Below are 16,028 nucleotides of genomic sequence, written 5' to 3' on the forward strand. Positions count from 1 at the left end.
AAAAAAAAAAGAAAAAATAGGAGTAAGACCTCCATGTGTGGGGTAAAGAGAGAAATCTGGAAGCCAGAGGGTTGAGGCACCTGCACATCTCGGGGCTTCAGGGCTCCAGTCTCCCTGGGGTGTGCAGTGCAGAGACGCAGCCCCTCTGAGGTCATAGGCAGGCTCACAGCTGTAGAACACTTCCTGCCCAGGTGAAAAGTTGTCCTGATGGCTTGGGGTATGCTCACCATGCAGGATTTCTGGAGGCGGCTGACACACTGTGGAAAGGACAGTTCCAGAGTACTTGTTAGTTATGGGAGAATTTCCTATGCTTCCTGAAGACCTCATAGCTAGTCAGAGGTAGAGAAATAAAACCCAATTCTCCCTAGCACAAGGCCCCAAATTCACTTGTAAATCTACAGGGCATGAGGTATTTTCTCCTAGCTCTGGCTATCCAATGTGAAGTTATCAGTATTGGTGGATTCTCCATCTACATATTTCCTAGGAAGGTAATCCCGATTTGTACCATTGTTATTCAGGTAATGAGACTGTCACCTGAGACCAAATCTGTTCTACAGATTTCCCCCGATTTCTCTGATTGCACACCAATGACTAAAGTACAGTCATACTGTTTCGGGACAGGCATGCCCCTAAATTGGGGCTTACTCTGGAAGGGTTCTTGCCTCATCCAGGACAGAATTCAAGGATGAGCCAGTGGTGCTAGACAGCAATCTTTTAGTGAAAGGCACTGCTTCTTGCAGAGCAGGGCTAACTCACAGGCAGCACACCCAGAGTCAGCAACATAAGGGTTCCTGGCAGGCAACTGTGTTTATACTGCTGTAAACCCGTTTCAGTTACATGTAAATTAAGGAGTGGATCAATGCAGATTGAGGGGCGAGTTATTTAGAACTTTCCAGGAAAGGGGCGATAACTTCTAGGTCGTTGCCATGGCATTTGTAAACTGTCATGGTGCTGATGGGACTATGAGGGCAGCTAGCAATTGCTTTCATCGCCATCTGCTGGTTCCTGCTGTTTTTTCACTTCATCCTGTCTGGGCCAGAGCCTGTTTTGGTCAGCAGGATTGTGACCAGAACACAAGCCCTGCCCATCTCCTGCCTCAGTACATCCGTCTTTATATTCCTTTATCTGTTCATCTTCCCAGCTCAGTGGTTGCACAAGGCTAACATGGGTTGGTAGAAGAATCGTAAGCTCCTTCTCTGTCCCTATGTATCAACCATAACACCTCCTACACAGCTGCTAAGCCAGCTATTGTGGTATCAGTAGACAAGATGAGCCATCAAAAACACAAGCCCTTAAATAAGCCAGTCCTTTGTCACGAGAGGGCATATTATTTGGAGAGTATTTGACTCAACATCTGCCTTTATTTATAGTCCTGTTCGTTCATGCTTAGGGCATCAGAACCCATTTTAACATCAACCTAATCTATACCTCATTAAAGATGAATTTAGAAATATTTAACTGACTTTGAACAAGTTACTTTCACTCTTGACTTAGACTCCTAGGGATAAAATGTAGGATGTGGATGACTTGAGCCTAGGAATCTGAGGCTGCAGTGAGCCATGATTGTATCACTGTACTTCAGCCTGGGCAACAGAGTGGGACGTCAACTCTAATAAATAGTTTTTAAATAGAATAAAATAAAAATAAAATGTAGGAGGCAGACCATTATAGACAAACTCTAAGGTCTTTGTCTCTATTCTGAGGCTATGATTTCTGTCTTTGTAAGCCAGTCTCTTTCTTTCAGCAATGGATACTGATAAAAGTATGGCAAGAGCCAAAACATTCAGACTCTGGGGTCTGACACACTTGCCTTTTAAAATCCTGGGTGTCTCACTTAGAACATGTGACTTAGCTAATTTATTTAACCTCTGAAAGATCAAGCTGATGTCACTATTAAATGGATAATACAATAGCACAATTTCAAAGTGTTGTTGTAAATAATGAATGAGAAAATGCATATAAAGTGCTTAGCACATAGCTGATCACAGAGAAAGTCCATATAATTTTTCAATATACTTGAGAGAGATTGCAGCTGGTACTTTGCCCTGAGAATCAAATAATAGGTGAGTCCAAAATAGCTTTTTTCTTGGCTAATTAAGGTCTTGCTTTCCAAATGAAGACACATATGCATGGGTGCATGCACACCCCCAATTCTTAATTTCATGCTTCTTCCCCCAAAACTTACTTTCCCACCCTCCTCATCGTACATACCTCCCCCTTAACAAATACTCATCTCCTGATCCAACAGCAACGCATGTCACTTGCAGGGCCCTTCTAGGCTTCAGTCAGACTCACCCCTGGAGCAGCTTGGTAACTCTGGCTCCCATTTGTTCAGGGCCTGGCACTTCACACGGCGGGGTCCTTTCATGACAAAGCCAGGCTGACACCTAAACTCCACAACTTCATTTAAGGAAAATAAGCTTCTGTTGTCAGATACCAATATTCCATTTTCCACATTTGGAGGCGTGCATTTGTTAGGTATAATGCACTGAGGGGCCGGGCCACTCCAGATGCCCACTTGATCGTCATTGCTGGTGCAGTATATGGAGGGCTCACCCACAAGCTCAAACACCTTTCTCCCTCTGCTTCCAAGATTGCAGCGGTAGGTCACCACTGATCCATAGTGAAAATTCTCTCTGTTGGTGCTAATGAAATCTCCATTGGCGATGGTTGGGGGTAGCCCACAAGGAATTCCTGGAAAAGAGACAGCAAGTTAACCAAAACAAAACCTTGGGAGAGAGTCTTGCTGTCACCCAGGCTGGAGTGCAGTGGCACAATCATGGCTAACTGCAACCTCTACTTCCCAGGTCAAGCAATCCTCCCACCTCAACCTCCCGAGTAGCTGGGATCACAGGCATGCACCACCATGTCTGGTTTATTTTTGTATTTTTAGTAGAGATGGGGTTTGGCCATGTTGGGCAGGCTAGTCTTGAACTCCTGGCCTCCAACAATCCGCCTGCCTCGGCCTTTCAAAGTGCTGGGATTATAAGTGTGAGCCACCGTGCCCAGCCTGGTTTCTAATAATTATACTTTATTGTAAATTTTGCTAACAGTTTTGTTTTTTAATTTCAAATTACCAGAAGTAAATATTGACAATATTATTCTCATCTAATATTTGCTAATGTACAGACATGTTCTTATAGTTTTAAAATATTATGAGTTCTGCTCTACTCAGTTAACCTTATTTCACTAAATGTGTCCATGTATTATTAGAGTCCATGTGTTTTTTGTTTGTTTGTTTGTTTGTTTGTTTGTTTTAACAGATCCTCACTCTGTTCCCCAAGCTGGAGTGCAGTGGCGTGATCTCAGCTCACTGCAACCCCCGCCTCCCAGGTTCAAGCGATTTTCCTGCCTCAGCCTCCTGAGTAGCTGGGATTTCAGGCATGCGCCACCAAACTCGGCTAACTTTTGTATTTTTAGTAGAGATGGGGTTTCACCATGTTGGCCAGGCTGGTCTCAAACTCCTGACCTCAAGTGATCTGCCCACCTCAGCCTCCCAATGTGCCGGCAGTACAGGCATGAGCCACTGTGCCTAGCCTATAGTCTATGTTTTTATTTCTCCTGCTAAACGAGAATTTAACTATGTTATCTCACCATTATTAATCTAGTTCTCACTATATAGAAGGCATTTGCCTTTATGGTATTGGATATTAATATAATAAAGCATACAGCATAGCATTTTTTTTTTGAGACAAGGTCTGGCTCTGCTGCCCGGGCTGGAGTACAGTGGCACGATCATGGCTCATTGCAGCCTCGACCTCTCTGGCTCAAGCAATCCTCCCACCTCTCAGTCTCCCGAGTAGTTGGGACTACAGGCGTGTGCCACCGTGCCTGTTTAGTGTTTGTATTTTTTGTAGAGACAGGATTTCACCTTGTTGTACAGGCTGGTCTCAAACTCCTGGGCTAAAGCCATCTGCTCACCTAGGCCTCCCAAAGTGCTGGGATTACAAGTTTGAGTCACCACACGTGGCTCAGTATAACATCTTTATTAAATAATAAGAACAAAAGCTCTGGAAGAACTAATAAAGACAAAGCACAAATATACAATATTACATATAATAAACATGATAATACAGATTCAGAAGTAATAAAAAGAACTGGATACTGATTTACAGCCATACCACCCTGAATGTGCCCAATCTCGTCTGATCTTGGAAGAACTGAATACTTCGTCCTACTCTACTGTAGGGCAGTGCCCAGCCAGTTTATTGGCCTTCTACAAAGTTTGTTCCCACTTATCCTCCCACCAACTGGGTTTGAAATTGCTGCTTTCCTCACACCATCACTAAACCCAGGATTATACACATTTTATATTCCCTGTTAGCTTGCAATTGCTCATTCGTCTTTGCTCCCCAAAATGTAGAAAGCTCATCTTCCAAACAACTCACAGGGAAGATGGCACGATCCTGTTTAGACAAAGAATAAGAAGGAAGAAAGAGCTGCATGGCTTGAATATCTGATGTGATACTAAGAGCTTGCAGAGAGGATATGGGGTTTCTTTCACTGACTTTGTATTTGTTGACTTCACTAAACAAAATGCTCTTCAAACTGGGAGGTGCTCAACCAACAGAAGAGGACATTGGGGGCTGGTTAAATGAGCTAAAGACTAGTTTAAAATACATTAGACTTTGAGATAAGAAAAAAAAAGCATTTCTAGGTGAAGGTGGAAATTTGGAATGCTGTGAGCCATTTTAAGGATATGACTAGATTCTTCAAATATCAGAAGGATACCATTTCCAAGAGGGATGAGATTCATTCTTTGTAATTCTAGGAGGACAACTCTAGGATTAAACGGTGGGGTGAATGGGGAAAGAGATTTCAGCTCACGTTGACAAATTGGCGGCTTCGTGCTCCAATGGGCAGCATTGCCTGAGAGGATACATTCAGCAGATGAGTGACCAATGAGTCGGTGCCTAAAGGCAAAAAATGGAAAATAATTGTCCTGTACATACCTCATCAACTTCCTGACAGCATGCATATGTGGCAAACCAGAAGGATTACAATGCAGGAGAAGTCTAAGGCCTAGCCTAAACTTTACCTATTGTTTCCAGCTTTTCTACTTCTTTTTCTTATTCTCTCATTATTAAAAGAGATATTTCTGCTCTAACTTCTCCTGGCCCACATTGCTTCTTAATATCTTGGCTTCACTGTGGACTGCAACTGGCACCAAAATAAAACAATTATTTTGTAGACCGGTTTGACAATTTTTTTCTTAAATTCTATCTTTCTCTAAATATTATTTTTGCCTTTTTTTGTTTGCATTTTCGCTTAATTTGTGTGTGTGTGTGTGTATAATACTATGTCATTTTACTTGAGACATGTTTTTTATAAATACAAGATTTGTTGCTTTTGATCTTGTCTAAGAGACTTTGTTTTTCAACAAGAGGATTAAACCAAATGTATTGAGATAAATGATACATTTGATTTGCTTTCATCATCATTCTTTCACTGCCTTTTTCATTGATTTCATGATGCCCAATGATGAGGATGTGGAGAAAGCAATGAATAAAATGACCTGACCCAAACATGAGGGGGCTTATTTCTGGTGGAAGAGACAAATGCATTCCTTTCCTTTCCTTTTCCTTCCCTCTCACTTGCTATATGAAAGAGAGAGATTCAGCTGTTTTAGTCATTCTAATAATTTGGAAATTAAACTTATTATTTTTTCTAATGAGGAATTTCATTTTATATATGTGCATGTATATTATACACATGCATATGCACACAACAGATATTTAAACCTATTTTCTCAATTTTAGAGTCAAACTCTATATAGTCAGTCTACTCATCTTTTATGTAATGTAAGTTTAGCCTACCTTTTCTTGCTGTCTCACATTTTCTAGTTTTATTGATATGTTCTATGAGTTTAGAGAGATTATTAGTAAATTATGATTACATTGCCGAGTTTTTGTGTGTATTTTTTTATTGTTGTTTTTTCTTTTTACCTATATCCTATCTCATTGAGATTTCCTTTGGAATTCATCATTCTCCTTTTTAAAAATTTGCTTATGAATTGCCTGGGAAACATACTTAAATGGTACAATTTTTGTGTCTTTACTTATCCTTTAATGTGTACCTGGAGCCTCTAGGTGTGACTATTAGCTTGGCTCAATAGAAGTGCTATCTTCTACAATTTAGTGTTATACAATATATCTTATACAATATAGAATCAATGTGGTGTCAATAAATTTATTTCTTTTGCGGGTATTACATTTTCACATTTTATTTCTGGAATCTGAGTTTTTTCCTCTATCCCTGAAACACAGAAGTTTCCCTAGTGATGGCTAGGTATGGACTTATTTGCTTACCCTCTGGAATTTTTGCTACATGTATTTTGAATCCTGACACTGTGTAACATATGTCTTCTCTTTTTCCTTTTTTGAGACAGGGTCTCATTCTGTCATCCAGGCTGGAGTGCAGGGTTGCCATCAAGGCTCACTGAAGCCTCAGCCTCCTGGGCTCAGGTGATCCTCCCACTTCAGTCTCCTGCCTAGCTGTGACTACAGGCATATGCCGCCATGCCCAGCTAATTTTTATACTTTTTTGTAGAGATGGGTTTTTGCCATGTTGTCCAGGCTGGTCTTGAGCTCCTGGGCTCAAGTGATCCTCTTGCCTCGGCCTCTCAGTGTGTTGGGATTACATGTGTGAGCCACTGTGCTTGCCTGTCTTCTCCTTTTCATCTTTTCCCACTGCATTCAGGGAACATTTGGTTAACTCTTCTTACTCTTTGCTTTAATTTTCTGCAATATTCATTGTGATATACATATATATATATGATATAGATCACATGTATGAAATGAAATATATAAACACACTGAATACATATATTCATTCATGTACACACTTCATGGCTAGTTTCACAGAAGTATTTGTACAATTGAATCTTGTTACAAATATGAAAAGGAGAGTGTTCTGAAAGTTTCCCTGGTTTCTTGGCAGTAAATCTCTTTTGTAAAATTTCTCGTGATTTTTCAGACTGGTCTCTTTTACATGTATTTCCTGTTTCTTCTCATAAGCTCAATGGTTATCTGCTTCATGCCACAGAGCGGTTCCTCACTTATTCAGCAATGCAAGATGAGGAGGGTACAGTCAGGAAATTTACCAATTGTATTTAAAAATGCTTAAAAAAAAGAGAGAAAAGGAGACATCGGATTTATTCTAATTTTTGTCAGATTCTAGGTGCTGTGGTCTGTGAGGCCTATGCTGGCAAATGTGCTGGACACCCCAAACTTCCTTTCAGTGTCTGTTGTGGTGACACAAACGTAACCCGTATTCGCTACCTGGCTTAGCTGTTCCCATGAAGAATGAGATTGAGGCAGAGCCTCCACTGTGTGCTGAGCAAGGGTGAGTACCAACAGCTGGACCGTGTGCTGTGAGCACCTGATGCCTGACATTTTCAAAGGGGCTCTGTTATAGGTTGAATTGTGTCTCCCCCGAGTATGCTGAAGTCTTAACCTCCAGTCCCTGTGGATGTGATCTTATTTGGAAATACAATCTTTGCAGACGCAATCAAGTTAAGGTGAGGTCATGAAGGTAGGCCCTAATCCAGTGTGACTGGTGTCCTTATTAAAAGGGAAAACTTTGGAAACAGACATGCATAGAGAGAACAGCATATGAGGACACAGACCCAGAGGGAAGATGGCCGTATGAGGACAGAGACAGAAATTGGAGTTCTGCTGCCACATGCCAAGGAAGGCCTGTGGCTCCAGAAGCTGGAAGATGCAATGAAGGATCCTTCCCTACAGGATTCAGAGGGAGCGTGGCCCTCCCAAAACATTGATTTTAGATTTCCAGTCTCTAGAATGGAACTCCAAAAACTTCTGTTGTATTAACGCCGCCCACTTCGTGTTACAGACATTCCTCAAAGATATTGCAGGTTCAGTTCCAGACCACCACAATAAAATACATATCACAACAAATGAGTCAGAGGAATTTTTTGACTTCTCAGTGAGTCTAAAAGTTGTGTTTATACTATACGGTAGTATATTAAGTGTGAAATAGCATTATGTCTAAACAAAGTCATACTTTAAAAAAAGGTTTATTGATAAAAAATACTAAAGATTATCTGGCATTCAATAATTTGTAATCTTTTTGTTGGTGGAGGGTCTTGCCTCAAGGTTGATGGCTGCTGACTGATCAGGGTGGTGGTTGCTGAAGGCTGGGGTGGCTGTGGCAATTTCTTAAGCTGAGACAGCAATAAAATTGCTGTATTGATTGACTCTTCCTTTCACAAAAGATTTTTCTAGCATGCAATGCTGTTTGATAACATTTTACCCTCTGAACTGCTTTCAAAATTGGAGTTAATCCTCCCAGATACTGCTGCTGCTTTATCACCTAAGTTTTTGTAATATTCTATATCCTTTGTGGTCATTTTCACAATGCTCATGTCATCATCACCAGGAAGACACTCCACCTCAAAAAAACCACTTTCTCTGCTGATTCATGAGAAGCAAATCCTCATCTTTTCAAGTTTGATCATGAAGTTGTAGCAATTCAGTCACGTCTTCAGGCTCCACTTCTAATCGTAGTTCTCTTGCTATTTTCACCTCATCTGCAGTTATTTCCTCCGCTGAAGTCTTGAACCTCTCAAAGTCAGCCATGAGGGTTGGAATTAACTTCTAACAAACTCCTATTAATGTTGATATTTTAAGCTCTTCCCATGAATCACGAATGTTCTTAATGGTATATAGAATGATGAATTTTTTCCAGCAGTTTTCAATTTATTTTTGTTCAGATCCATCAGAGTCCCCACTGTCTGTGGGGACTCACCTTACAAAATGTATTTCTTAAATAGTGAAATTTGAAAGTCAAAATTACTCCTTCAGCCATGGGCTGCAGAATGGCTGCTGTTGTTAGCAGGCAGGAAAACTCATTCATCTCCATGTCCATCTCCGTTAAAGCTCTTGGCTCCTTAGGTGCAATGTCAATGAGCAGTAATATTTTGAAAGGAATCTGTTTTTCTGAGCACTAGATCTCAACAGTGGGCTTAAAATATTCAGTAAACTATGCCACAAACATACCTCTGTCATCAGGCTTTGTTATTCCATTTATAGACACAGGCAAGGTATATTTAACTTAATGCTTAAGGGCCCTAGGATTTTTAGAATGGTCAGTGAGCATTGGCTTCAACTCAAAGTCACCAGCGGCATTAGCTCCTAAAAAGTCAGCCTGTCCTTTGAAGCTTTGAACCCAGGTATTGGCTTCTCCTCTCTAGCTATGAAAGTCCAATAGATGGCTGTTTCGTCTACATGGAAAATCTGTTATTTAGTGTAATACGTTCATCAGTGATCTTAGCTAGATCTTCTAGATAACTTGCTGCAACTTCTATATGAGCACTGGCTGCTTCACGTTGGACCTTTATGTTATGGAGAGGGCTTCTTTCCTTAAACCTCAGGAAGCAAATTCTGCTAGCTTCCAGCTTCTGTCAGCCTTCACAGAATTGAAGAGAGTTAGGGCCTTGCTCAGGATTACGCTTTGGCTTCAGGAAATGTTTCTAGTTTGATCTTATATCTAGACCACTAAAACTTCTTCCATATCAGCAATAAGGCTGTTTTACCTTCTTATCATTCATGTGTTCACTGGTATAGCACTTTAAATTTCCTTCAAGTATTTTTACTTTGCCTTTACAACTTGTTAGCTGTTGGGCACATGAGGGATGGCTTTTGGCCTGTCTTGGTTTTCAACATATCTTCCTCAGTAAGCTTAATCATCTCTAGCTTTTGATTTAAAGTAAGAGATGCATGGCTCTTCCCTTCATGTCAACACTTAAAGGCTATTGTAGGGTTATTAATTGGACTCATTTTAGTATTATTGTGTCTCAGGGATTAGGGAGTCCTGAAGAGAGGGAGTGAGACGGGGAATGTCTAGTCCATGGAGCAGTCAAAGCACGCACATTTATTGATTAAGTTTTCTGTCTTATACGGGTGCAGTTCGTAGGGACCCCAAACAATGACAATAGTAACATCAAAGATCGCTGATGACAGATCACTATCACAGACATGATAATAATGAAAACATCTGGGATATTGTGAGAATAACCAAAATGCTACACAGAGACACGAAGTCAACATGCGCTGTTGGATAAATGATGCCGACCGACATGCTTGTCGCAGCGTTGCCACAAACCTTCAATTTGTAAAAAGCATAACATCCACAAAGTACAATAAAACGAGGAAGGCCTGTACTTTTTGATGGCAGCCCTAGCAAGTGATCCTGCTGTTATCATTAAGATTTGTTCTCTCACACAGCCGCTACATGGTCTTCCCTTTTTTCCAGCAATGTCTACTCTGGGTTAGGGTTGTTTGTGTGCTTTGACTACTACACTTCTAATTTTTTTTCCTTCCCATCCAGTGAACGGCATACTCTTTATATGTGCACTGCCCTGGTTTCCAGCAAGGACACAGATTTTTCCCCTAATCTTCTCCTATCTTTGTTCATTTCAATCAGGAGTTAACACCTGTGTTCAAGCCTCTTAAGAGCAGGTGGCAATAACCTAGTTTCCTTCCTGAGATGTGGCTAGAAGGTAGTATTGCTGTGCTGGAACTCTTGAACCAAGAGATGTTGCTGCCAACTCACCCTGTAGTACAAGAATAGTTGATTCTGGATCCAACCTGGATGTCTGTGATCACATGCACCATGCCATTCACTGGATCTGGAGGAGTTTTACATGATTTACCTGTGGGAAAGAAAATGTTTTGGAGCCAGGTAGAGTAATCTGAACTCTCTTCAGTACGTAAGGCCTCAACCTGCATGTAGCTTCCTGAAGAAAACATGCGGTTCTGATGGTTCCACAGATTTTGGCACCTTGAGAAAACTCATCAGAGTGCTAAGGATCAGGCACCTACTAAGCCCCACTTTCAAAAAGACCTTCCCTCCAGATCTATCTAGATCTAGATTTAGATCTGTGTAGAGACCTTGCATCCCTTATCAAAATGTAAAGGTCATTTATGGCATTATTTACTATCAATATATTGCAATGTTTGCAAAGGATTTCTTCCCACCTTATAATTCAAACAGAATTTGTCTTCCTACACCATTTTTTTTCCTGATCTAGAGTCATCTATTATTTTCTTTCCCATAGGGAATGAATATTTTCTCTACAAATATTCCTTGAAACATTCTCATAAAGTGAGCATTTCAAGCAATAATCAAGGATGACATATAAGAAAAATATCCACCTATCTGCACACTTTTCAAAAAAGGTTTCTCATATCCCACATTTGAAATAATTCAATAAGAAACTTTTGCAGACATGGGAAAGACCCAGTGCAAGTTTACTCACGTCTACAGACATCTTTGGGACTGGACCAGACCAGGTTATCTAGACATGTGATAGAGAATGGCCTCCCGTAGTACTCAGGACGGCATTCATACTTTAAAGATGTCCCAATGGGAAAGTCAGATGCATTGGTTTGGGTTTTCAGCTTAGCAAACAGAAAATGATCCGGGGCTTGACAGTGACCTAGAGACCAAGAAATCAAGAATATCTGAGTTAATAAAGATACCCAATGTGCTTCCTCTTTTCTCTTCCTTGGTAGATTTGATGCCAGAAGAAAAGAAACTTTTAGTTGTAAAACAAAAAAACAAAAAGAACAACAAAAACGCACACACAGATAACTTCCCGGTAAAATGGAAGGGAAAGTTTCATTAGCATAGGCTTATAAGGAAGTATATTATCTGGAAGACTAGTCTGCTATCTGGTCTTTCTACTCACATAATTTCCTTATTTTAATTTTAATTTTTATTTTTTGTATTTTTAGTAGAGTTGGAGTTTCACCATGTTGACAGGCTGGTCTGGAGCTCCTGACCTCAAGTGATCCGCCCACCTTGGCCTCCCAAAGTGCTGGGATTACAGGTGTGAGCCACTGCGGCCAGCATATTTTTATTGTTTTTGAGATAGTGTCTCACTCTGTCACCCAGGCTGGAGTGCAGTTGCACAATCTCGGCTCACTGCAACCTCTGTCTCCCAGGCCTAAGTGATACTCCCATCTCAGCCTCCCGAGTAGCTGGGACCACAGGCATTTGCCACCACGCTCAGCTAATGCTCATATAATTTCACGTAAAGATAGCTCCCATTTAATTTTTCACATTTTTAGGAAGCCAGAAAGAGTTTTTCTGCCCAGGTTCCACCTTTCCTGTCTGGTTTCCTTGTACTTCAAGGCATCAAAACTCTAATGAGAGACTGACAAGCATGGGCGGGAACTCAAGACATTTCCTGGCAGAAGGAGCCACTGATTTTCTAGGTCAGATTTCTAAGCCAATCATTTCAATAAGGAGATTCACAGGCATCTGTTTTTAATGCATATGATTCTAATGAAGGACTTTCCCACCACTCACCGCCTCCCTCTTTTTTCATCAGTCCCTCCATCTGCAAAGGTCATCAGGATCTTATGTGTTGACCTACCTTAGAACCATTTGTCATTGGTTTGGCATTCCACTGTGGCAAATGCACACATATAAATAAATACTACACTGTAATTATGGAAATATGGAGGGACTGGGTTAGATATTCTGAACCCATTAGGGATGTGGGGAAATGAGCACTAACCCAGAATTCCACAGCGAGGGGCAGGGCTGCTCCAAACCCCATTCCCTTGAGGGTCACTTGTGCAGCGGATGGTGCTCTCTCCAATGAGGTCGAAGGTCGTCCCTCTGTCTGGGTGGGGGTCGCATGTGTAATTTACTGCTTTTCCAAAGGGAAAGACTTCCAGAGGTTTTCCTGTGTGTCTCCCATTAGGAATAACTGGAGGACTTGGACAAAAGATTTCTAGAAAAAACGCAAAAGCTCTAAGTTTCATTCAGGAGTTTCACCAGAGGTATTCTGCAATTACAGGGTGCTATGATTGGTGTTGCTGAAAATATGCTAAGGAGATGACAGTAGACATTGGGACTTTGAAGAGTTGGATTAAATGAGATGTCAATGAAAGTGTATTGCAAAGTACAAAAGAGACTTGTCTATCCTGAATCTTCCGGATAGTAACGGTTCCTGGACAGTAGAAACTTTACAACTTTAATGAAGTAGCAAAACATCTGAAGAAGAAAAATAACCATTTTGAAGGGTTATTTATTCATTTAGTCAATATGTATTAATTGAGCACTTATCCTGTGTCAGCCCTTCATCAGGATCCTGGGGACACAGCACTGAGGAAGGAGCCTACGTTCTTAGGAAATATTTCTCAAATGTATATATGTGTGCTAATCATCTTAAATAGGTGAAACCTTTCACTGATTACTTATTGATATTGATCCTCAATCTCGGTGATAACAATAGCCCTGTCACAGTGAATTGAAACATAGTCAGGCCATGATAAAAAACAACTCCAAATGGATTCAGATGGCTTTGCTTTTGAAAATGTCTAGGTCTGTTGATTATTTATTTTCTCTTTTTACTCTCTGGGTCAGGTTTCAAGTTGTTACTCCTTTCTAGCATCTAATGATTTGTTTAGAACAGTCTCTTCCTCATTTCTAATTGGCATTTTTCATTAGAACTGGCATTTGGAAGAAGCTATTTTAACTAACAAGAGTTATGAAAAAATAAGAGAAAGCTTGAGTAGTCCAGTTAATGAGGTTTCATGCATGATAGTAGAACAGACATTTGTCATACTGCTTCAAGGAGCACTGGATTTCTTAGACAGCAAGAATCTCTATATAAGTTATGTTCTTCCAAAATTTTACTCTAAAAATCACTGTAAGATGTCCAAGTCTATTTCTAACAACATAAACATTTTAGTAAAATTTCATGATTTTCTAAAGAAACACGTTTTCCAATAATCAGAATCAAGAATTGAAGCAAAGTTCTATCTTCCATTGGGGAAATTATAAATGGGTAGACTAGGAGAAATCAGTAGTCTACTGATTATTGAACATATGAGGCTCATTTTAAAAAAATGACATTATTTATGAATCTCTCAGCATAAATTATTTAGGTACATGTTTTGAGAATTTAAGGAGTCTCAAACTGCTCACCCTGTCTAATGTTGCTCCCCATTTTTGCCTCATTCCTCAGTGCTTTGCTCTATTGTCTCATACCATTGAATTTATTTTTTTTCTTGTCCCTCTCCCCACCTAAGTAGTAACGACATGGGGACAGGGAATTCATCCATCTTGTTCATTGATATAACTCCAGTGGCTAGATGAACATCAGGCACAGAGTATGTGATCAATAAATATTGATTAAATAAAGGCATGTTTAATATTTGTGTATTATCATATATATATAAATTGTAGACTGACTGCACCTTGATGGGAGAACAAAATGAAAAAGAAAGAAGGGAGGAAGGAAAGAAGAAAGGCGAGAGGGAGAGAAGAAGGGAAGAAAGAACTGAAGGAAGGAAGGAAGAGAAAAAAGCAAGAAAAAAATAGAGAAAGAAAGCAAATTGTTAAAGCTTCACATTATCTAATCTCTCCTGACCTAGGAGCACACGACCAAAGGATTTATCACACTAGAACAGAGAATACAGAAGGACAGAGACAGATCAGATGGTTGCAAAGACAGGTGATGTACACATTGATTCACAACCAAACATTATTAAAATAAACAATTTTTAAATCGATAATTCAGACTAGAAAATTGAAGAATCCCATTGAGGGAGGCCATAGGGCAAATACTGAACAGATGAAGAGGAGAGATTGGCCTGAAATGTTGCTCCTATTACTCACGTTCACACACTGGAACACTGCTATTCCAAAGGCTTTCCATTCCAGCCAAGACACAATAACTAGCAGAGCTGCCTTTTAATTGAAATCTAAAGAAGAAAATAGGAGTGAATAGTGTGAGCTGTTTCAGCCAAGAGAACCCTTAGTTCACAATCTAACACCCAGCCCCAAATCTCAGGATTTTGAGGATCTGAGGCCAGCAGATGGCAGAGTTGCACAGGCTACCTTATTCTGGAAAAATCACAGCCTCCAGAAGGGAACAATATAGAATGGCAAAATGCAGTAGCTTGGTCACATGATAGTCCTGCTTGAATTGAAAAAGGTGGTCATGACATAGGCGCCATCCCCTTGACCCAGGACCCAGGCTTGGAGTTTCACTGATTACTCCATGATAACCTGATAAATCACTCGTTGTTGTTATTAGAAACCCAGTCTTCTAATGCAATGCCTTCCTAACTCTGACCCTGGAACAGCAATTAAAACAGCTCCCAGTTTGGAGTGGAAAAGTGGGAAATAGCTGGCGAGAGAACAGAGATTGTCCTTTCATCTCCACATCTGTGATGGCGTGAAGAAGGCTCAAAAGGGCAGTTTGGGCTGCTGAAGAGTAAGCGTGAATATTCTAGGGGAAAAAGGAAAGAAGAGAGGACATGATTTTTGTATGCAATTGTTGAAAATTCTCAATGTCTGCTGGACCCCGATGCCCTCCTAACTCTTACTGGGTGCTGGCATTTGGAGGCTGCCAAGATTCTGTGTTACATTATGGGATCAGGTGCTTTGTTGCTCATGCCGGTCAGCTCCTGTGTAGAGATGTGCACACTGTGAAGAGCACTAGATGGACATAAACAAGGTAATGACCTTGCTGGGAATATTAACAGCAGCCATCACGACCCCAGCTCAGAGCCCAGAGCCCATGACTAGCCAGAAGATATATGACTGAATTTTTTTTAAAATGCTGATTTTTACATTTTCAGTCCTATTACACGTTTCACTGTTGATGGTTTAAAGAATTTACTGAAATGATTCTTAAAGGATCCTAGCTTTTCATAATAAGCTTTTCATTACTTGCAATTTTTTCTGGGACTTTCTAAATTACTCATATTCCTTTTTGCTTGTAAAATATGATTTTTTTTCCTGAGATGGAGTTTCACCCTTATTGTTCACGCTGGAGTGCAATGGTGCCATCTCGGCTCACTGCAAACTCCGCCTCCCAGGTTCAAGTGATTCTGGTGCCTCAGCCTCCGGAATAGCTGGGATTACAGGCACATGCCACCACACCCAGCTAACTTTTGTATTTTTAGTAGAGACAGGGTTTCACTGTGTTGTCCAGGCTGGTCTCCAACTCCTGACCTCAGGTGATCTGCCTGCCTCAACCT

At 40.6% G+C, this 16,028-nt stretch overlaps 1 protein-coding gene across 1 annotated transcript in view; it reads right to left on the bottom strand.

Annotated features, from left to right (window-relative positions):
- CR1 (complement C3b/C4b receptor 1 (Knops blood group)) overlaps positions 1-16,028 on the bottom strand; it is a 125,118-nt gene that overhangs the window by 59,581 nt on the left and 49,509 nt on the right. The window contains exons 16-22 of the mRNA XM_031014458.3: positions 14,659-14,744; positions 12,548-12,766; positions 11,282-11,461; positions 10,576-10,675; positions 4,828-4,913; positions 2,296-2,694; positions 81-257 (exon numbers count right to left, since the gene is read on the bottom strand). Coding sequence (XP_030870318.3) covers positions 81-257; positions 2,296-2,694; positions 4,828-4,913; positions 10,576-10,675; positions 11,282-11,461; positions 12,548-12,766; positions 14,659-14,744 — 1,247 coding nt within the window. The remainder of the gene's footprint in view (positions 1-80; positions 258-2,295; positions 2,695-4,827; positions 4,914-10,575; positions 10,676-11,281; positions 11,462-12,547; positions 12,767-14,658; positions 14,745-16,028) is intronic.

This window comes from Gorilla gorilla, chromosome 1, assembly GCF_029281585.2.
Source record: "Gorilla gorilla gorilla isolate KB3781 chromosome 1, NHGRI_mGorGor1-v2.1_pri, whole genome shotgun sequence".
Lineage (NCBI taxonomy): Eukaryota > Metazoa > Chordata > Mammalia > Primates > Hominidae > Gorilla > Gorilla gorilla.